Source organism: Vespa crabro, chromosome 6 (assembly GCF_910589235.1).
Source record: "Vespa crabro chromosome 6, iyVesCrab1.2, whole genome shotgun sequence".
Lineage (NCBI taxonomy): Eukaryota > Metazoa > Arthropoda > Insecta > Hymenoptera > Vespidae > Vespa > Vespa crabro.
The window spans coordinates 1,299,740-1,323,612 of record NC_060960.1 but is presented as its reverse complement, the minus strand read 5'-3'; the positions used below and the strand labels follow the sequence as shown (position 1 = coordinate 1,323,612).

The following is a 23,873-nucleotide window of genomic DNA, read 5'->3' as shown; positions in this document are numbered from 1 at the left end:
ACTTTAGTGTTTCTATACTACGCGTACGTGTATACAACAACGACAACAACAACGACTACGACGACGACGACAACGAAGCTCGCAGGAGAGCGGATGTCGTTTCTTGCTCGACTTATTTCGTTCTCCGGTACGACGACTCTCTTCCTTCCCGTTCCTTTGTGTCCATCTCTTTCATTATTTTACACAACTTCCTGTGTCCGAAAACATTGATGGTTTAACCGAGAAAAAGGCAACCTTCTCCTCCTGGGCCAACTCTTCTTTGCACTCTTCTTGCAATGTGCTTTTATATACGTTGTGTGTGTGTGTGTGTGTGTGTGTGTGTGTGTGTGTGTGTATGCGAATGCGTGTACATATGCGTATGCATGTATATGTTTATTACCTTTCCTTACCCCTTCTTCTCTTCTTTTTATTCTTCTTTGTTCGCATTTCTTGGCTTTCGCAAAAGGTTAATCTTATTTCCACCTAATGATCGTTATCTCCACTTTGTGTATTAACTTGTATCTTTGGTAATTTACGAAACGTCGTCAGTTGTCCATTAAAACAACAAGCGGTACAGCAATGAGGATAAAAATTTTCTTTTGAATTTTTTTTTTTTCTGTATTCCATTTTATCGAATCGAACTTAAAACCCATGTAATTATTTTATATATTTGTTTATTATTCGCAATTCTTTTTCTTTTTTCTTTTTTTTCTAAACAATTATGCATATAATAGTACTCGAAGTTTACTTTACCTTTTAGTATATTTTTTATTTGATATTTACTTCGTGTTTAAAACAAATGTAATTATTTTTTTTTTTTTTTATTGAAATAACTACTTATTACCTAACTACCATATATATATATATATACGAATTACGATCAAACACACTTTTCGTTTTCGTTCTATTTCTTTTGATAATAGGTAATAGTATTTATAAATAAGAGCTACAAGCTAGGAAAATTCCGTGCCATGTTATCAAAATTACCATCAACGTGGATGAGCTGTCTCCTATCGATATTCCTACGTACGTTACGTTATGTTACGTTACGTTACGTTCAGAGTTTGTTTGTTTCAGCGGAATTTAAGCTTAGAGATAACGACCAAAAGGGCAGCTGCACCCTGACACCCTGTCGCGCCCATTACTATCGAGGATATATATATATACACGTATATATACATGTATAAACACACACACATATGTATATGTATTGTGCTTCCAGCGACATGCATCATGCATCGATATCTTTCGTAACGACGGACCAAGCGAACTATAAATTGCTGCTTGAATATCAAATTTAATTCCTTCTCTCTCCTCTCTCTCTCTCTCTCTCTCTCTCTCTCTCTCTCTCTGCCTCTGTCTTACTCATTCCTCTAACAAAGTCTAACTATACATCCTCTACTATTTAAAATATGGATAAAAAAAAGAAAAAAGAGAGAGAGAAAGAGAAAATGAATAAGTCATTCGATATCGACAAAAAGAAGAATTCTATTCTATTAAATAAATGGGGTTTTTTTTTCGATTAAGTTTTATGTCCATTATAAGTTGTTATCTTACCCTGAATATTACACTAAATGTAGGGGGAGAATAATAATGATTAAATTGAGAAAGAGTTCTTACTTCGTTGACGATCACAGAACGAACGTCTTTCAAGTCCGTATAAATCGAATTTGTTTATGTAAACGATTCTGCGAAGTCAGTCGTCGCTTAAAAACATCAAGCAACGCATCTGTTTATATTTCCACAGCTTGGTTTCGCATTCGCAGATAAATGTTATCCCTTTTGCAATTCATTAGGATATTAAAGAAGAAAAAAAAACAAAAAAAAAAAAACAAAAGGCAAAAGAAAAGAAAAAAAAAAAAACCAACGGATGCATGCGATAATTTTGTGCCCGATTTTATGTCGAGAAAGAAAGGAATTTATAGGAGTTGGACGTTTTTTTTTATAACCAGACCGTCTACCGTAATGAGATCTACGATCTTTACGGACATCGAACAGAAGACAACGAATCCCTGAAAATCTTTGCTTTGACCGTTCGGTTAAAGCCATAGCATGACGGTTGACCGTGGCGGTTCAAGCGGCACTTCCGGTGCGCTTACCTGCTCGACCGGAAGCGGCTTTCCTCTACCTTCCCTCTCCCTTCTCTCACCCATCCCTCTTCTTTACATCCTGAGGATCGTTTGTGCATCATTTCGCATTATTTTACATACCATCGTGTATGGTTTCGAAATGCTTTGCCTTGTGGGTTTCCGTTTCCGTAGTTAGCTCGAACAAAATAATAACGAAATTCGATAGGAACTTTTCAAAATGTAAGCCTTATTTGGCCAATATGCTAATTCTATATTTTTAATGAATGATTAAAAATAAAAATATAATATGTGCGTTAATTAAAACGATAACACATATACTTCTTCATATTATTTTTATAAACTTGTAAACTTTCTTATTAACTTTGTCATCTACGATAGAAATAGTCAATAAGATGTTTATTTGAATTTTACAAAATAAAAAGAGAATCACGATCTATGTTGAATATAGGTCAATGTGCATGATAGATCACGAAGATGTCTACTATAACATCGTTTGGAAAACTTATCCACATTTTAGCAAAAGTGATAGTGGATAAATACGAATGTTTCTTTACCGATACGTATTTCTACGGTCGATCAAATGTTACCAAAAAAATCTACCTTACCAACTACGATACTAATGTTGATACAGAAAAAATCTACATTATCGACGACGGTAAGAACAAAATCCTATATCACTTTTTAACTGTTCACGATTGATACACTTTATACGCGAAAGTATAAACTTACAAATAATTGTATAAAAAGAAAATCAAATCATGAATTAATTTTCTCGTATATAATATGTAATTTTAACATAAATTCATCCGTTGAAATATCATTTCATTCACATCATGAGCGTACGTTATGAAACATTATTCCTAATATGCATATGTTACACACATGAACGATTAGAATGGCATAAGAAATTTGCATGAATAACTGCTAAATATTTTCCCATAAGAGGAATGCATCGCATCTGTCTGCCAGATGATGGCGATTCGTATTAGGATAATGTGTAACACGTTGATAAGAAACGCAGGATGCAGAGATATTTTTAATCGGATAAAAAAGGGAACTAACTAGAGTTATGCTCAATATACTATTTCATCTCCCGCCATCGCTTTACATTTACATCGAGATAACTGTACAATTAATCAAGATCAACCAAAGAGATCTGATCTATCTATCTCTCTGTCTCTCTCTCTCTCTTTTTCTCTCTTTCTCCGCATTAGTGAAACGTGCGCGAACGACACGCGTAAAACGTTAAAAATGTATTCGCGTTTGTAAGTTCGGTTTATTATCATTTATATACGATCATAGTACACGATCATTCTCATCGACGACTCTCGATTTGTTCTCGTCAGGGAGCCATGGGTAATCTTTTCTGTCGACTCATCGAGCTTCGAAATTCGAGAGAGTCAAATACGAGTTAGGACAACCATTCGTTGCGGCTTAATCGATTATTATTAGTATCCGACCAAAAAGAAAACCGAATGAAAGATGAGAAATGTTGATAGGAAAGTGCGAACGAATTTCTTCCTTTCATTCAAAAACTACCCTTCTTTAGCGAATGACTCTTATAATTTTCCCCTTTGAGATACAACAAAGGACAATGCCGAAATGATTTTCAGAGACACCATGTTGGCAGCTTTATGGATTCATACGACGCGTGCCGAAACGATTGTTCCTGAATCCTTTTACTCGTTATTTCTTTCTTTCTTTACGTGCCTCTCTCGTTAAATTGTCTTTGCAATGGGGGTCGAACGTGACTGCCTTCTTCCATCATCCATCTTTCGTAAACCATTCTCCAAGAATCGTTCCATCTTCAAACGGAATACATAAGCTACTATGATCTTGAATGATCGAAACAATATTTTACTCTTCATAGAGATATCATTCAGTTTTTTTTCTCGCTTGAATATACTAAATGTGCTTTCTTTTTCACATAAATAATATCTTTCAAAACGAATCAATAAGGATTACTAACGTACAATCTTCCATCTTTGTACTTTCTCATTTTTCTTGAATTAACGAATGATAAAACATAAGAATCGATTTAAATCTTTGCGACCCCAAAGTTATATTCTCGCTGCTCCGTTCTCAGTTTTCATTCCACATTAATTATAAATTAGCCAATATCGATCAATATCGAGTAGTTTGACGTTATTCCAATATTTTGATATCTAACTAATACAACAACATATATATTTGTATATCCTAAAAATAAACATATTTATATTTATATATAATACATATTATAATAAATATTATATAAAAATATATATATATATATATATATATATATATATATAATTGTATTATAATAAGTATTATAATAAAAATAATATTTATTTATAATACATATTTATATTAACTATAAACTTAATAATCCATTAATTTTCCATTAATGTTCCAATACAAATTCGTAATGCGAAATATTTAATATAATTTTAAAGCATGTAATAATGCTTTATTTTTATAGGGCGAACTTCGTTTTTTTTTCCTAATAAAAGTTTATTATTCAGTACAAAAAAATAAGAACTACAGTAAAAGGATAGAAAAAGTTATTTCAAGATGATACAATAGAAAAATCGTAAGTCGCTATAAAGGTTCAATATTTTATAACAGAGTAAAATTCGATCAATGATATAAGACATTGATGGAATCGAAATGTATTCGAGTCATCGAGTCATGTAATCGAGTCAGATTCGACCTAAGAGAAATATTAAGATATCATTAAAACGATATAAGTTTTTCGTTTCGATAAACGCAAGAAATTAAGTATCAACGAGATGGAAGGAAGCGTATTTTTCGATGATACGGGCACCGGTATCACGTCATTTTTAAATCGCCTTAAGGAAATTTCTTTCGTTAAAATGCCATCATCGTTTTACTCTATATATTTTACTCTTTCAAGAAAAAAAAAAAAAAAATAAGAAATAAAAAAGAGAGTAGATAATCTTAATATTTATAGAAGAAAAAAAAAAAAGAAAAAAAGAAGAGAATTAAATTAAACACCTGAAAAACCTCTTTTCAATTGAAAAAATAATCTTACGGTTCTTACCTGAGAGAAATATGGTGGCAATACGCATCGTTGATCATCCAATCGAGAACTTTGAACTCTCTCCAACAATTCAAAGAGATCTTGCGTTGTTGTTCCCTAAGAATAAAAATGTACGAATTCTTTTGAAGATGCCGAAGAAGAAAATAAAAGAGAGAAAAAAAAGGAAAAAAAGACAGAAAAAAGAAAAGGAAACAAAAGGAAATAAAAGAGAAAGAAAAAGAAAAGAAAGGATGAAATAAATGTCTATATACATCCGACATACCTTTATCTTATCCTGATTGGTGCCATGGACGTCTTGCCTTTCATCTTCCACAGCGCTCCTCCGAGATTCGGACTCGCAATATACGGACTGTTCGAGCTGCTGTCTCCTGCGAATAGTAAAAAAAAAAAGAACAAAATAAATAAAATTGATTTATACAATCAATAAACAAAATGTTTTCTTTTATATTCTATATAAAGTATCTATCTTTCAGAAACATAAAATTCATTTAATTTACGTATTCTCCAGTCGAACTCAAGAAAAACTATGACGAAGTGGATGATAGGTTCCGTAGGGTTAACCATGATGTATTAAAATAATTGCTTACGTGACACTAATTGCAAGAGGAAGAAGAAAAAGAAGAAGTAAAAGAAGAAGAAGAAGAAAAAAAAAGAAGAAGAAGAAGAAAAAGAAAAATAAGAAGTAGAAGAAAAAAGTTTCTCGTGTCGAATGAGATAAGCGAGAGAAAGAGAGAGGGGAGTAGCAGATGTAAACGAGAACAGCTCGAAAAGTCGTTAAATACTTGGTAAAGATGATGCTTTCTAATACGAAGATCCCCTACGAAGAAAAGAGAGAGAGAGAGAGAGAGAGAGAGAGAGAGAGAGAGAGAGAGAGAGAGAGAGAGATAAAGAAAGAAATTTGAAACAAACGCGTTACATCTGCCGGCAGCTGTGAGTTTTTCAACTTATGACGATGACCTATGTCTTCTCTCTCTCTCTCTCTCTTTCTCTCTCTCTCTCTCTCTCTCTCTTTATCTATCTCTTCGTCTCCACCTTCTCTTCTCTTCTCTTCTCTCGCATGAAAAGGAGAAGGAAATAATAGCTACATTGTAACGTCTCCGAATCATGCAACTCATCTCATTTTGCTGGGCGGTTATAGCTGAGCACCAAACGATCGATCGTATCGTATCGTATCGTATCGTATCGTATCGTATCGTAACGTATCGTATCGTATCGTATCGCATCGTCGTTCGATCGAACTTCGCAAATAAATTACTCTTCCCTCGTAACCCGTCTCCGGTCCTCTCTCTCTTTCTCTCTTTCTCTCTCTCGGCGAAGTAATATGTAAGAGGAGAAACATGGAAGCTCCGGTAATTCGATCGGCCCTTCTTCACTATCGATAATAACCGAAGCTTTTTCCTATTCGTAATTTTCCTTATTTCCTTAAGTAGTCTTACACACACTTTGAAGATCAGAGGAAAGAAAGGGGAAAAAGAAGGAATACAACGTATCTATACGAGTAAATTCAAGATGGAAAATAAACGTCGGCTGCGACACGTAGTAAAAACATTTTGATCGATCAGATCGATTATCTTCTTCGTACACAGATAATTGTGGAGATTAAAACAAAGAGAGAAAAAAGAGGAAAAGAAAAAAAAGATGTAGACAAAAATTAAGATCGATCAATTATGTAAATAAATTCGAGATTGAAAATGACCAATATGCTACGATATTTAATAAAAACATTTTGATTAATTATATCTATTATCTCGAATAGGTAATTATCGAGATTAAAAAAATATATAATAAAATATAAAAAATAAAAAAATAAAAAAAAAATAAAAAAAAAAAAATAAAAAAAAAATAAAAATAAAATAAAATGAAGAAAAACATCAGACGAAAATTCGATCATTGACTTTGGAATAAAAAATAGAAAATATATATGAAATATATAACAATAGTATTTCGGTGAAACTACTTTCTTTGTGATAAATAATAGATCCGAGCTCTTCGAGTCAAATATCCATCCGACATATCTAATCTTATTATTATTCTTAATTTATTTTTATAATAGAAATTAATATTGTAAAATGTTAAGAGGGTAAAAGAAAAAAAGGAACGACGAAGAAAATGAAACGTACGATCGAATAAAACCGTATGCGATATTGCGAAAGAAACGTTTCAACGAGAAAGCGAGAAAGCGGGACTACTGACTGACCACGGCCAGTCTCTCTGCCTCAACATGGCAAATCGAAAACGGATCGCGATCTTTCCATGAGCGCCATTTGTCCTCGTATCCGTCGATAATAGCCACATACCGTTTCTTCGTGAATACCATAAAGAGGACTACGTATTTAAAGTAAGTTACATAATTATCGTAAATGTATTCGTAGACTTCTAATTGATCGAATAAAATACAAATAATAAATATCAATAGATTATTAATTATTCGAAGAAACTTTTGATTCTCTTATAGATAAATTAAAATATCTTTAAAGGACGAAATCTACTTTCTTTTCTCTTTTGTTTGTTTTTGGTTTTTTCTTTTTTAACATAAATAAATAAATACATAATAATATAATTTATTGAGTATGTCAATTTATTAAATATAATATCTACATTATGGTCAATGAGATATTATTGAATTATTTGTATTTTATATCGAAATAAATAATATCTGTATTTCTTATTAATATTTCTGCTATTACATCCTAAAAACATAATATAATATAATAATGTCGAAATTTTTATGTAAAAAGAAAAAAATGTCGATATTTTTTATTCAGATATAAAATTATTAAAATTCTTATCTTATTCAATAAATACATAGATATATACCGTATACAGAGTAATAACGTAATTATACTGTCAAATTAACGAATGAAAGATCGTCAAGATCTACTTTACAAATTTACGTCTCATTCATTTTCGTACTAGCACACACACATTCAGCTTTTTATCCTTATTAGAACCCTTACCAAGTATTCTACCGTAATTTCGTTACTTATTCTATTTCCATGATCCTTCGTCAGATTCGTGCAACGAGTAGTTTGATTACAGCAGATTAATTAGCGCAATTTTCATCCTAAAAATAATATCTTCAAACAATTATTTTATATCGTTGAACTCAATTACCAAGAACAAATATGATCTAATTTTTCGAATAATTTGTTCGGGAATTAGATTGAAGAAAAAAAGACATGGTTTAACAATCTCATATATAATATATATAATATACTTTTCTCGTTTATCTATCTAGTGATTCTTTAATTTTCAAATAGATAACAATCCTATAGCCAACTCGTAACGATAATCTTGCATACTTTCGATTGTGAATCCTTTACGGAACCCTGTACATATCTAACGAGAATTAATTGATTTATATAATACGAGAAATCAAAAGAATAAAACTAAAGATAATTTTCATTTGAACGAAAGTTAAAGGGTACCTTTGGCATTTAAGATAATACTTTAAATTCTTAAAAGGAAAAGTCATGAATTACAGGAGACATTTTCAATTCGTTGCTAACTATATCTAATGATTAATACGAGTATTATTCAATCTCCTTTTCTCTACTAACATATACATAAACACGAACACATAATAGACATATACATATGAAAACAAGTCTTAACAAATTTACGATTGTCGTTTGCCGAGACCAGTCAACCAATGAACAGATCGTCTCGCAACGATGCTTAGGATTTTCTTCGAACGTATATATATATATATATATATATATATATATATATATATATATATATATGTATGTATGTATGTATGTATGTATGTATGTATATATGTATATATGTATATATGTATATATATATATGTATGTATATATTTATCTATGTATATATATGTATATATATAATATATGTATATATATATGTATGTATATATTTATCTATGTATATATATTGTATGTATGTATTTATGTATATTTATATATATATATGTATATATATGTATGTGAATGTAAATTGGTAAACGTAACAACTTTTCTCAAGGAATTCCTTCACAGATTAGTTCGGTCGACATTGTTTGGTTTTGTTCGTGAATTATTAATTGTTCTGTAAGTAAGTTAAGTTTCTAAACTCGACATTGTCATTGTTTTCTTTCATATAATATTGTTTATACCAGAGAAACTTTTTTTACATCGTTACTGAAGTTTCTTCTGTTCGGGTTTTTTTCTTTTTTCTTTTTGATTAAAATACATTTTCCTAAAGACAGATAGAGATAGATAGATAGATAGATAGATAGATAGATAGATAGATAGATAGATAGATAGATAGATAGATAGAGAAAGAAAGAGAGAGAGAAAGAAAGAAAGAGAGAGAGAGAGAGAGAGAGAGAGAAAGAGAGAGAAAGATATGAGTATAACTGAGATTTGAAGTTTTTAGGAAGGATAGAAAGAAACATGTTTGAAAAAAGAACGTACATAGGGAAGGGGAAGAGGAAGAGAGAGAAAAATGTCTCAACAGTTTGCTTCGACGAAAAGATGAACGACATTTCGTTCCCATAGGATCGAGTTTCTATACATTACATATACAGACAAACACAAACACACACACATAAATATAACTCTCATACACATGGGATACATATGGGTGGAAGCTCGGTTCCATGAAATAATGGCGGCCGCAGGCAATTAAACGAATTAATTTAATAAGCGTCCGCGAACCGTTGAACGACGAAACCGACCGGATACGAATAATGGGAGCAGTCGAAAAATTGGCAGACGTCACCCTTCTGTCCTTCGGCCTTTTTCCAATAAAACGTATCTCCGATAAAGTAACAGTAGTACCCAAGCCAGCCAATTTTGGTCCATCGACCTTTCACATATACCGGAAGAACCTTTCAACGATGTAAGTTTCGATAGAGTTATAATACTTTTTCTTTTTTTGATTTTTCTTCTCTTTTTCTATAAGTTGAAATTATATACTTGTTGAGTTTCCCAAAATTATATAAAAACCAGATATATAAAATATTTTTAGGAAGCTATTTTCTTCTCACGCAATTTTTTATAGGAAAAGTGAAAAGGAACTAAGAATGAAAAGAATATGTACATATATACATATTGTAAAAATATCTAAGTTATTACATAGGAGATATCTAAAATGTTCTTATTTGTATATATGTACATAGGTAGGTATGTATAAAAGCTCAGACGTATATATATATATATATATGTATGTATCTTCAAATATTCAACCACACGAGGAACCAACCAAAACGAGACTTTTCCATATTTACTTCGATCCAACGCGTTGGTCGTTGTCGTTGTCGTTGTCGTTGTCGTTGTCGTTGTCGTTGTTGTCGTTGTCGTCGTCGTCGTCGTCGTCGAGAGAAATTCGAAGACGACGTTACATATCTGCGACACGAAGGATTTATTCATGCCGACATCGCGCAGCATTTGCTCTCGAAAACGGCAACGAATATGTCGCGTTAAAATGCACCATTTCTATTCAAATTTATACGGAAGACCGATTAAGATTACTGCTCGATGTTGTACATATATATATATATACATAGCTATGGCGAATAGCCGCCTGCCCTATCGCCATCATTTTGTTTCTTTTTTTACTTTTTTTCTCCTTTTTTTCTCCCCTTTAGCTATTACGTATTACCAAGAAAAATTCCTTTAACATCAAAATAATTTACTATGTAGATAGATTATAAAAATATACATATGTACTTAATTGTATATATAATGTATTACAAAGTATAAAGCTAGGAACATTTTATGAAGCACAGTATCCCCAACGCCATTTTCATTATCATATAACCTCCCCATTTATTGACACTCGGCTATTCGATCCAAACACGTAACCAGATCCGAAAACTAGAACACGATTGGTATCAATAACAACATTATCTATCATTTTTTTAAAGCTTCCATTATTGGAGGAAAGACAAAAAAAAACGAAAAAAAGGAAAATAAAAAAAAAGAATCACTTGCGGTTTCGTGTCCGTAATCAAGAAATAATTGAATCGAAGATTATTATAGGAGAAGGGGTTGGATCGAGAAAGACATTTTTTTTTAAGAGCGAATCAATAAGAACACCTTTTTCTCGCGTTGATGATGGCACGTTAGGGAAAAAATATTGAATGGACAGATGCGTTCAGACCGTAAAGAAAAAAAAAACAAAATAGACGGATAGAGAAAGAAAGAAAGATAGATAGGTAGACAGATAGATAAAGAGAGAGAGAGAGAGAGAGAGAGAGAGAGAGAGAGAGAGAGAGAGAAAGAGAAAGAGAGAGAAAGAGAGAGAAAGAGAGAAAGAGAGAAAGAGAGAAAACGTGTCCTCGCAATGTCACGCATGAATATGTTAATACATTTTGGAGCTGACGCGTTCTAACGCTTTGACACCTATGCCGATGATTGATCGTCAAGTTGACATTTTTATTTTTTATTTGCATTCATTCTATCCTCCTCTACCCTCTCCGATTTACCCTCACCAATTTCATTTGAAACTCAAAGGATCCCTTACTAAGTCCCGCTACTATAATAATACAAAACTCCGCCCTTCAACTCGATCTCGATATCTCGATCCTGATATCGATCTTTTTGATCTCTCTCTCCTCTCGATCGATAGATGGATAGATCGATCGATGGATCCTTCGATCGTACAAGATGAAATGGTCGAGTAATACGTGGCTTCTTCGCTCGCGTTCGATGATAAATGTTTTCCATTCCAAAGTCATGATGGCTTTATTATTCCACTGTGCAAGGCGGTTCCTCGTAATCGATATCGAATTAATAATGCGTCCGTCGATCGAAGAATTGCTTTCCAAAGGATATTTCGATACTCCAAGATACACTCCTGCTGCTGCTGCTGTTGCTGTTGCTCCTGCTCCTACTGCTGTCTGTTGTCTGTTGTCTACTGCCGCCGTTGCTGCTGCTGCTGCTGCTGCTACTTGTGCTTGTCTACTCTCTTTCTCTTTCTCTTTCTCTCTCTCACTCTCTCTGTCTCTATCTCTCTTTTATTCTCTCACTCTCTCTCTTTCTTTCTTTCTCTATCTCTCGATTATTCCGTGCTTCATCGAGCGTGACCGTCCTTTGATATCCTCGAGGTAAACATCCACAGGATATGATCCATGCGGCTCGCTGGACCGTTATTTTCTCGATTCGCTTAATGATTTCGAAATCCGTCGAGTACTATTGTAAAGAGAAATGATTTGCTGATACGTCCTCCTACGAGCTCCTTTCTTTTATCTCATTATTCCCATTGATTTATAGATCCAAAATCACTATCCAATTATCTATCGTGGCTTAGAATTTAATAGAAAAGAAAAGAAAAAAAACAGAAAAAAGAAAGATAATCGATCGTAATTGACGAAATCCTGGATTGCATTAAAGAAATCGTCATGGTTCGTCGATGCATTAACAAAAGATTATTTTGTGTTCGTATTATGACGAAATTTCATAATTTTTCAATTTTTTTTCTTTTTTTAACAAAAACTACCATTAACGTATGGACACAAGGGCTGCAAAATATCTATATAATATATATATATATATATATATATATATATATATATATATATATGTATATATGTATATATATATATATATATATGTATATATGTATATATGTATGTATATGGTTCAATACGTCAATGTCGACGAGACAGGCAGGAGCAATTCTGATTTATGAATAGCAAATGTTCCCGATGTATTAATGCTTCTCTGCATTTAGAGTGGCGATTCCCGAGCACGTGTCTCTATCGAAAGATCTCTGCTGAAACGATTATTGTGCAATGTACCGTACCAGGGACACCCACGTGACCTCGAAGACCTATTAACAATAAGGGGACTCTCCAGCGAAAATAATTGATTATATATATATAAGTAAGATGTTAGATCAAGTCATCGCTAATAATAATATTCTAAAAACGATAATATTTTAAATATAAATTGAAACCTGATCAATAAATCAATATAAATTTCACATTATTTATAATTCTTTTCTTTCTTTTTTCCTTCTTCTTCTTACATGTACATTAACCATCGAATAAAGTGTATGTGTACCTACACAAATGTTTACAGAATTTGCACTTTCCTTAGGCAAGAGTAACATGATTCAATTAGCCCCTAAAGAAAATAAGATAGAAAGAGAGACAGAGACAGAAAAAGAGAAAGAGACAGATAGAGAGAGAGAGAGAGAAAAAAAGAGAGACAGAGACAGAGAGACGAATCTTGTCGTTCGTAGGACGACAACGACGACGACAATTCTGTTTACGAAGAAGGCCGCAAAAGAAAGCAATCGAATGGGAATTAATGGCGGTAGGTGCCTGCAGTAATCGGACTGGATACACTAGTTTCTCGTGACTCTCTCTTTCCTTCTATATTTTCCTATCTTTTTTCCTTCTCTCACTCTTATGATACCGTATGTTTGGACAGAGGGTGTACCCCTCTGATGTGAAAAGAGAAAGAGCCAAAGGAGAAGCAGGAGTTAGAGAGAGAGAGAGAGAGAGAGAGAGAGAGAGAGAGAGAGAGAGAGAGAGAGAGAGAGAGAGAGGGAAAGAGAGAGAGAGAGAGGGAGAGAGAGAGAGAGAAAGAAATAATAAACAGAGGCCCTCGTAATTTCGTGGGTTCGACCTTTTGCTCGAGGGGTTGACAACGACGTGATATATGCGCAACTTCAGCGTGTAGCATATGTCGCCTCGTATCTTTCACTCTTTTTCGTTATGTGTTGTGCATTATGCATATATATACATACATACATACGTACGTACATACATACATACATACATACATACATACATACATACATACATACATACATACATACATATATATATATATATAAACAAATATATGGATCCGTATCAATATGTGACACATTGATACATACAAGAGCGAGTTTTGCGAGTATCATTTCTTTTTACCATTACGATCTGTCGAAGGATTTCTCTTTTTGAAATATTCTCTCCTTTTTTTTCTGGTTGCCGTTAGTTGTAAAAACTAATATAATGATTTGAAATTGTTTGCTATTAGACTTGATTTAACATGTCGAAAACGAAAATGAAATGATATAAACCGAAATTTAAAGACTTTTATCCGCTTTGCAATTAAAATCCATTTAATCTATATGAACGAATAATAAATAATATCCAAAAAAATTGAAATATCTTTACGATAATATGACGGTTAGTCGATAGTATTTGTATGTGTTTTGTGTGTGTCTACATATATATATGTATAGAGGATCCAAATTATCAACTCTTTAATCGTATCATCAAGTCTTTATAATTGACTTTTCTCTGTGTGAAGTCAACGACCGAACATTCTCCAGTTTGAAGATCCTCTCGAAATAACCTTTGACATACCCTCGACCACTCGAGAGACATCCACTATCCCTCTTCTCCGAGGTAGACAACGAATAGGATAGGTATAGATAGACAGATATAGACAGATATACAGATGGACCTAAAAAAAAGAAAGAAAAAAAAACGAGGCCATATTTCTTAGCTCATTAACATGATTATGCGCATTTTGGCATTGTGAGTCGGTCATAACGAAGGGCTACATGCTGGTGCATTGACATTTGCATCTTTACAAAGAGAGCATTCACGCCTATATTTTTCTTTCTCTCTCTCTCTTTTCTCTTTCTCTCTCTCTTTTTTCTTTCTCTCTCTCTCTCTTTTAAATTGTACAACCGTTTTGAGTACTCTATTCTAGCTAGCATCCTGTCCATCGTCATTTCTTCAACCCTCCCCCACCCCACATCCATTCCCCCCTTATTCCTCTTCCACGTAGAATTTTATCGTGCGGTACAGTCGATTTATCCATTGTTTGTTCGTTTCAAACGGGGTTCCTCATTGTACCCGAGTATCTGGAAAAATGTAGGAGGGTTGAAACGATCGTGACTGGGATATGAGATTAACGTTGGCACCCTCCTCTTCTGACCACTCGTGATCGACATTTTTAACCCTACGTCAGACTGGCCAAGCCTTTTGCCAACTATAGCATTCTCTTTAAGGATCGTTCAAAAACTCATAGATCTATATATATGTATTTATCTATCTATCTATGTATGTATGTATGTATGTATGTAAAGTCTGTATTGGATTCAATATAAATTTAACGAATAATAAATTAATATTAGATTTATACACGTACATTTATCATATATACATTTTTATTGAAATTTGTTTCACTGACAACAAGTAAATTAAAATGTGACTTTTTCTGTTTTCTTTCTTTTTCCCTTTTAATAATATTAATTCATTTAAATTTAAATATTAATTATATTTGGCATATATAAAATTTTACAATTTATGATAATAATAATTTATGATAGATTCAAATTTATATTATATATTATCATCTATTATATAATATTATTATTATAAAGTAGTGACATATATATATATATATATATATATATATATATATATATATATATATATATATAATTTTCTATTACGCGTATTAATATATATTCTAAATTGATAAATATATAATAGTTATAAATTAATAATAATAATATTATATAATTTGATGAAAAAAATAAAATAAAATTTACGCTGTTTATAATATCAATCATGAAATTTGAAATTCGTTAAACTGATGACTTGTAACTAGTGTTAATTTAAAAAAAAAAAAGGGAAAAAAGAAAAAAGATAAGTATAACAATTTTGTTAATTCGCATCTGTTAACAAAAAAATCGTATTACCCAAAGGAATTTAAGGAAAACAGATGACGCGAAGATATTAAAGCTGACAAACGCGTGTGAGCACGAGTATGAAATCGCACGCATGTACAATCTATGATTTCGATAAGAGATACGCGTGTGTAACATACATGATATATCGAGAATGAAAAGAATAGGACATGTATGTGTGGATATGCATGAGTTTATGCGTATACATATGTGCATGTGTGTGTACATCGAGCACGCGACGATAGAACATCTCGAGCAACAACATTTTTATCGCTTTTTACAAACGATAAACACGTTTTAACGGCATGTCCATATGTCGGGCAAATGATTCAACACAACGTTGGAGGAAGTGTCATCTATATCGCGTACCAGTGTTTAGAAACTGTTAGATATGCTAATTTCTCATGCTAATTTCATTTTCTATGCGTGCTTTAACCGATCTTCGTTTACACAGACAAGAGAGTCTGACGCACATTTTAACAAGCACATGGAGCATCTATTATCTCGCATATGTTTCCATTAAGAGGACCCCGTTTCATTCTTTTTTTTAATTCTTTTTTTATTTTATTTCCACACTTTTTTTTATTTCCTTTTCAAAGCAAAATTTTTCGAATAAATTTCGACGGAAAAAATACGTCAAATTGGAGGAACAAACTTACCCTACCTCCTCCCTCTCCATCCCTCCCTAATGTTTGGATAAATCTCCCTAGAAAATTTGTCTCTTGGAAACGTACACGAAACATTTTTTTTAATGAATCTAATTATATTCTCGTTTTAACTCAAAAGAGAAAGAGACGAAAAAAAGAAAAAAAAAAAGATAACAACCGTGGAGATGGATGAAAATGATGAAAAACCGAGACACGAAAAGAGGTGCGATTTTGACGAAATGTTGTTCGTACACCGTGAATAATTTAAAATCGTAGAGTGGATCTTTTTCTTTCTTCCTCTCTCCTTCTCTTTCTCTCTCTCTCTCTTTCTTTCTATCTATCTATCTATCTATCTATCTCTTTTCTCGTTACAGTGAAAGGAGGAAGAGTACGCGTGACTCACAAAGTGTTCACAGCTTCTGCACACCCTTTTTTCCTTCTTCGTTTCGACGTTAACGAGATAGAAAGGCGATCGTGAATCTCTGTCCCAGCACACCCAGAGGATCGTTTAAACTAAAGAAGTAGAAGGAGGAGGAAAAGGTGGTGACATTTTTTCAAATATTTCTTTTTTCTTTCCTTTAACAAAAGAATTTAAGAAACGTTACTCGTACAATATGACGGAAATAAGAATGATTATTCGAATAATCGATGAAACCGATGAACCGCCCTAGTTGAAACCGTTTTGCGTAATTAAAAAGAAAGTAAAAGAAAAGAAAAAGAAAAAGAAAGAAGAAAGGGGAGAAAAGATTATAAAAGGACCATTTATTCTTGTCTGACGAGCCCTGAGAAACGGTACACGTATTACGCTTTCTCTCTCTTTCTCTCTCTCTTTCTCTTCCTCCCTCTCTCTCTCTCTCTCTCCAGAAGAGATAAAAAAGCACATACACAAAATGCATATACCTACATATATAATATAATAGAAAAGAAAATGCAGAGATAGCTACTCGCACTATTGAAGGGTATGTAGCTCTCTCCGCGGGGGTTGCATCCATTCCTCTCTCACTCTACTCTTCGAGGGGCGAATAAGCGTGAGTCACAAAGTGCCCACTGTCCCGCATTCTCTCTCTGTCTCTCTCTCCCTCTCTCTCTCTCTCTCTCTCTCTCTCTCTCTCTCTCTCTCTCTCTCTCTCTCCCTTTCTCTCTTTCTCTTACTCGACATCCCTACATGATCAAAAAGCACGCATTGTGGAGCGTAATGATAGGGGATAGGGCTCGTGCACGCGGTCCTCTGTCCCATTATTATCGCGATTCCGCGTGCGACGGAATTGCGGTTACGGCGTACGACTCCATTCAGAAAGATTACGTGCTCGATAACGTCTGTTTGGTACAAACATTGACTCCCCGGGCCAAGCATAATCGGATTGATTTAATAAAACGAGTCTACGATGCTTAACATATATAGGTATATACTATATATATATATATACACACACGTCCATACATACATATATATATATATATATATATTTATATTTTCTCTCTCTCTCTCTCTCTTTTTCGTATGATCGTTCAATCTGAACGAAAAATCTCTTCTTTTCATCATCTTACTTCCAGATACAATACATCTCGTTTTGTTCATCGGGATTTTGTGAAAATCGGCAATTACGGGTCACATGATCAGAAACGAGCATAGGTAAATCGAATCACCGACGCGTTCAAACCCTGGATTAATGGAGATAATTGGGACCGTTTTACGCACGTTAATTCGTTCACCGAATGTCGACGTCGAGAATTTAATTGATCCATCGAATCTCTAAATAACGCTTTCCACGTGTCATTGAACATTTCCGATAGAAACTTGCTTGGATTTTTTTCCTTCTTTTTTCTTTTTTCTATTAATTCTTATCGTCGTTCATCGACGTTAGTTGTGAATATGTTTCTTTTGAAGAAAAAAAAAAACAAAAAAACAAAAGAAAATAACAAACTCGAAAGTATACCAAGCCAGGTTCCGAGTCCACGAATACGACGGCCATTCAACATGTCCGACTTTTATTGTCAGTACCACTTAAATACTTGAGCGACCACTTAAATTGTTAGCGCAATCTGGCTTTACAGTAGCGAATTAGAATGGATACGACGTTTTCTCTCGTTGTATCCAACTACACGATTTTGATTTTATTTTATTTTATTTTTCTATTCTTTTCTTTTCTTTTCTTTTTTTTATATCACGATACTATGAAAGGATTCGAAAGGTCAATCGGATTTCGAAAGAGGTCCAAAGAGGTCCGTAAATCGATACGTGTGTCGACTTAGGTCGGTATTATGTGAGAGGTTTACAGATATATATGTATACACAAACACAAACACAAACACACACACACACACACACACACACACACACACATATATAATGGGCCAACGGTACGTCGCACAAATTCTTTAACGCGATAGTAATCTCTTGATCGCGATTACAACTTCATAGACGACGTCTGCCTAATCAGATTCTTTTATTCTCATGAATAGATAGATCTTATCAAGAAGAATTTTTATTTTTACACCATTTATCGAAAAATAAAAATAATTTACAATTATCTATGTTCCTTTCTTACTTTATTCTCCCTCTCTCTCCCTCTCTCTATCTCTCTCTCACTCTCTCTTCTTTTTTTCTCTTTCATTAAATATAGTTTATCTAAATCGCGAGGCACTAACTGGTTAAAAAAAATAAAAAGAAAAAATAAATAAATAATAAAAAAGGAAAAAGAAAGAACAAGATTAAAACAAGACACAGAGTAATACCGAATTAGACGTTTCTAAATTCTAAGACGTTCGAGAAATGTGATACAAGCTCTCACCAAATTTCTCCCACACGCAAGAAAACCGCCCGCCGAGACTAAATCATCGAGTTTATTGCGCTCTCTCGAGCGGAGAACGAGAAGGACGACGTTACATTCATACCCTTACATATATACGTACGTACGTACTTACGTTCGTATATGTAATACATAACTACATACGTAGAAACATACAGGGCTTTTCAAGAGATACCCATTCGCGCTATACACATTCCGATCGGGATCGTTCTAAGAGAGACCCTTCTCTCTCGTATTTGCACTCTTTTCTCTCTCTCTCTCTCTCTTTCTCTTTCTCTCTCTGTCTCTGTCTCTCTCTTTTTCTCTCTCTCTCTCTCTCTCTGCCGATTCATGGACGAGTTTACAACCTCCCTTTCTCTTTCTCTCTTTCTCTCTCTCTCTTCTTACGAGATAACGTCGCCACGGCCACTTAATTGCTCGTTTCCTGTCCAGAAGAGCCAGCTTGCCTACACCCACCCTCTTTCTCTTTCTCTCTTATTGCATCTGCATCTTTGACCCTTCTCTCTCTTTCTTTCCCCCTCCCTCTCTCTCTCTCCTTTCTCTTTCTTCTCTTTTTACTGCACGATCATATTCTTTTTCTTTCTCTTTCTTCACCGTCTTCCTTTCCATCTGGAAGTGGACGTGTCTGGAGCGAGAGGAAAGACGCATTTCTCGTCTTTTCGAGCGTGTGTCACGTGCTCGCGTCACTGTACACGCTTCTCTTCGGATAAGATCGGACCATCGACGGACGCCGAGACGATTAGCTTTACCATTTCTTCTCTCTCTCCCTTTCACTCTTTCACGCATGCACATATACATAGGTGATATATATATATATATATATATATATATATATATATATATATATATACACATGCGTGAAAGAGTGAGAGGGAGAGAGAGAGAACCCTACGCAAAGCTTTCTATGTCCGTAAAACGTTCTCTTTATATTCCCACATCTTCCCCATTTCCTCCCATCCCCTTTCTTCGAGCATCGTATTTAAATGTTAAAGTCGAACAAAAAGGTCAATACTTTTTTTTCTTTATTTTGTCATTTTTTATATTTTTTCCTCCTACCACCTCCAAAAAGCAATATCGTTCGTTTGCAATATGATGACGCGTACGATTAAATTGAAAGGAAAATACAGATATTTAAGTATGCAAATATTTAACGTTAAATCTTCAAACGTCCCTCTTCAATTATAAAATGCACGTAAGAAGTTAAATGGGATTCGAGTGGATACATAATAAATATAAGGACTAAATTAACTTGAAATGTTACAATTTTTTTTCTACAAGTTAACATGGCCACGAAGCAGAATATTACCTACTTACTTAAGTACTTGTATTTGATTTCAATTCTCAATCGGAATATATCCGATATCTAGAAATAAAATCACGCGCTCGCTCTTCCCCCATTTGAAAGGCAGATTATAGGGAGAGTGCTACTTTAGAATGCGTTCGACGTTTTCTGAACGATAATACCTACGTGCTTTTATACACATTTTATATTATATATATATATATATATACATACATATATACACACATACTCATGTATATATATATATTCGTTCATCCATTGGACATTTTTCAAAAATACTCGTTCAATTCTCGATATATACGTACATATTATAAATTCGAAGAAGGCAGATCATTTTTAATTCAGTCTACTATTTAAAATTTTCTCACGAATCTTTCAGTCACGTAAACACGTAAGACAGGAGAATAGATAATGGCTCTTAGTTGGAAGGTATAAGCTTTCGTTAATACTCGTCTAACGTGATCCTGACACGTTGCCATATGGTCGTCAATACCATAGCTAATCTTTATCGAACCTCATCGATCAGTATTGCAGAGTTTTGCATTAAGACCTTTATACTTCTCGATAGTGTCAAGGGTAAGTTATACAAAAGTATTATGCACATGTCCGACGATCAAAAAAAAAAAAGAAAGAAAGAAGGATTGATGATAGTGACACGCATGCCTTGAACACCATAGCTATAACTGAAAAATCAAGCATGAAGTGGCTAATAAATGTCGGAAGGTCGTTTCTCTTTTGAACCGTTTTAAATCTTAATTCGGTCCTGGTAGAAATATTTCAAATTATATATTACAAACATATGTGTATGTATACATATATATATATATATATATATATATATATATTTTTTTTTTTTTATACGATAAATTTTATCAATGCATAGTAACAACTTTTTACTACATATGATTTTGATTGTAAATGATCATTGTTATATGAATAACTAAATAAAAAAAAAAAAAAGAAATTATAAGTATCCATTTAAAAAAATTATATCGGTATTTTAAAGGTCACGAATAACAAAAATAAATAAATAAATATTATAAATATTTTGAATCTGACTCAAAGTTGTGCAAATTTTCTTAATAAATGTTTTTGCAATTTTAATCAATGTTGAGATATTTGCTTGAAATTTCCATGAATGGATACACCTTGTGTGAATGTGTGTGTGTGTGTGTGTGTGTGTGTATATATATATATATAAATTTATTATACATGAATATGTATATAAATGTAAATATTATATTACTCGCTAAATAAATCCATTAAGAGAAGCAACAATTTGTTTGATCATATATGAAAACAATTCAAAACGTTCGGGTGGATAAATTCACGTGCAAAATGTTTCGAATAATATACACATACATATAGATTAGTCGAACTCGCTGCTTCATTTTCAAAAGACAATAACTACCAATCGAGCGTTCACGCGCATTTAAAAGGTCATACAAATATTTACTCACTCTTTTCCTATTTTATTTCACGATATCTATCGATATTTCGTATCGACGATACCCTTATTTGTGTTGGTCCGATTGATCTCTCCTGAATCCAAATTTTTTTTTTATTTGTTTTTTTTTTTATTTTCTTTTTTCTTTAGTGTATGTGTTTATACGATATACCTATTTTATCGATGGATCATTTATCAAAAGGATACGTATCGAAAGCATACCAACCCCAGGAGACATAGAAAACGATAAATACATTTTAATACATTTGATTGTATTTTATTTTTCACAAATACGATATTCTAGGAAATTTATCCGATTAAATTTAGAGCTTTTGTACTTATTCGAAACAATTATTAATGGTTTCGTATTTATCTACAATATTTTCTTTATCGATTTACTTGCAAATAATGTATGGAATGAAACAATACCTCCAATACCTACAATACCTACAATAGAAAATTAAAAATTAAAAATAAAATATTTAAATGTACGTACATTTAAGATGAAAAAAATCTGAAAATGTTATATTATCAAAATATCACATAACTGCGAGAGATAAAAGGAAGTTTTATACAAATTGAAAGGAAGAACTCTTTAAGATGAAAAAAGATCTCAAAATATTATACTATAGGAATATCACACAAATAAAAATATATTTTAAATATATTTAAAATAAAAACAAAAAAGAAAAAACACCAAAACGTTATGCTATTCACAAATATCACGAAAAGTAACAAAAGGAAACTCTTATAAAGATTTGAAATAAGAAAAATTTAGGATAAACAAAGAGAAAAAAGATTTCAAATAAAAAAGAAAACAAATTTTAGATAAAAAAAAGGAAAAAAATATAAGATAAAAAAGGAAACATATTTCATATAAAAAGAAAAGAAAAAAAGTTTTATCTATTTATGTATATATAGGTATATATATATATATTATATATATATTTTATATATATATATTATATATATATATTTTATATATATATATATTATATATATATACGTAGTATACATGTATCTATATATATAGATACATACATATGTGTATATGTGTACGTGAATGTATTTAAGTAGCATAGGTTTAAAAGAGAAGTCAAGCTAATCGCAGGTAATATTTATACGTATCCTACTGAGATTTAGAGGACGACCGGTCGAAAGGACAAAAAGGGGAGAGAAGGGTGGAGAGGAAGGAGAGAGAGGGGGGTCAAAGAGGGTGCAAGGAAAACGTCAAGAAAGATCTCGCGAGTAATCCTCCCCTCGTGTCGAACGTCCCCTCTGGCGTGTTAAGTCCCTAGTAATCCGCCCTCGTGATTTCGATGTTCTGAGTCGAGGGTCCTGCGGCAATTTAGTAACACCAACGAGAGAAGAACCGATATACCATGCACGATGTACCGCTCGGTCGAGGATGATTTAACGATGGGCTAAACTGTGGCTGCCTTGCTTTAAAGGGGCAGGAGGGGGGATGAAACGAGACGGGGGATACGCGTAATTTTGAGCCACGTGGGCGGACGCACGTACACTTAAACGAAATTAATATATCGCATAGATGTAACACGTAGAAACGAACGAGGCACGTGCTTCATATTTCGTTTCCTATCTCTCTCTCTCTCTTTCTCTTTCTCCCTCTCTCTCTTTGTCTTTTTCTTCTAATAGAAAAATGCGAAATTAATGTGTCCAAATTTTCTCTCTTTCTCTTTCTCGCTCTGTTCTTCTCTCTTTTCTCAGTTTAAATTTTAATAATTTTTAAATTTAATACTTAAGATTATCAAAATTTAAATTTAATTAATATATTCTGTTATATAGATATTAAATTATAAGATATAAATAATGATATTAAATTTAATAAAATATTGTATCATATAATTATAATTTATTTTTCTCTATTATATACCCAT

The 23,873-nt window shown here is 32.9% G+C and overlaps 1 protein-coding gene across 5 annotated transcripts in view; it reads right to left on the bottom strand.

The window, feature by feature from the left end:
* Positions 1-23,873, bottom strand: part of LOC124424943 (rap1 GTPase-activating protein 1-like) — a 102,787-nt gene that overhangs the window by 34,383 nt on the left and 44,531 nt on the right. For all 5 annotated transcript variants that reach the window (XM_046964597.1, XM_046964599.1, XM_046964598.1 and 2 more), the window contains 2 exons: positions 5,378-5,483; positions 5,116-5,211 (listed from right to left, as the gene is read on the bottom strand). In XM_046964597.1, the coding sequence (XP_046820553.1) occupies positions 5,116-5,211; positions 5,378-5,483 (202 nt within the window). The remainder of the gene's footprint in view (positions 1-5,115; positions 5,212-5,377; positions 5,484-23,873) is intronic.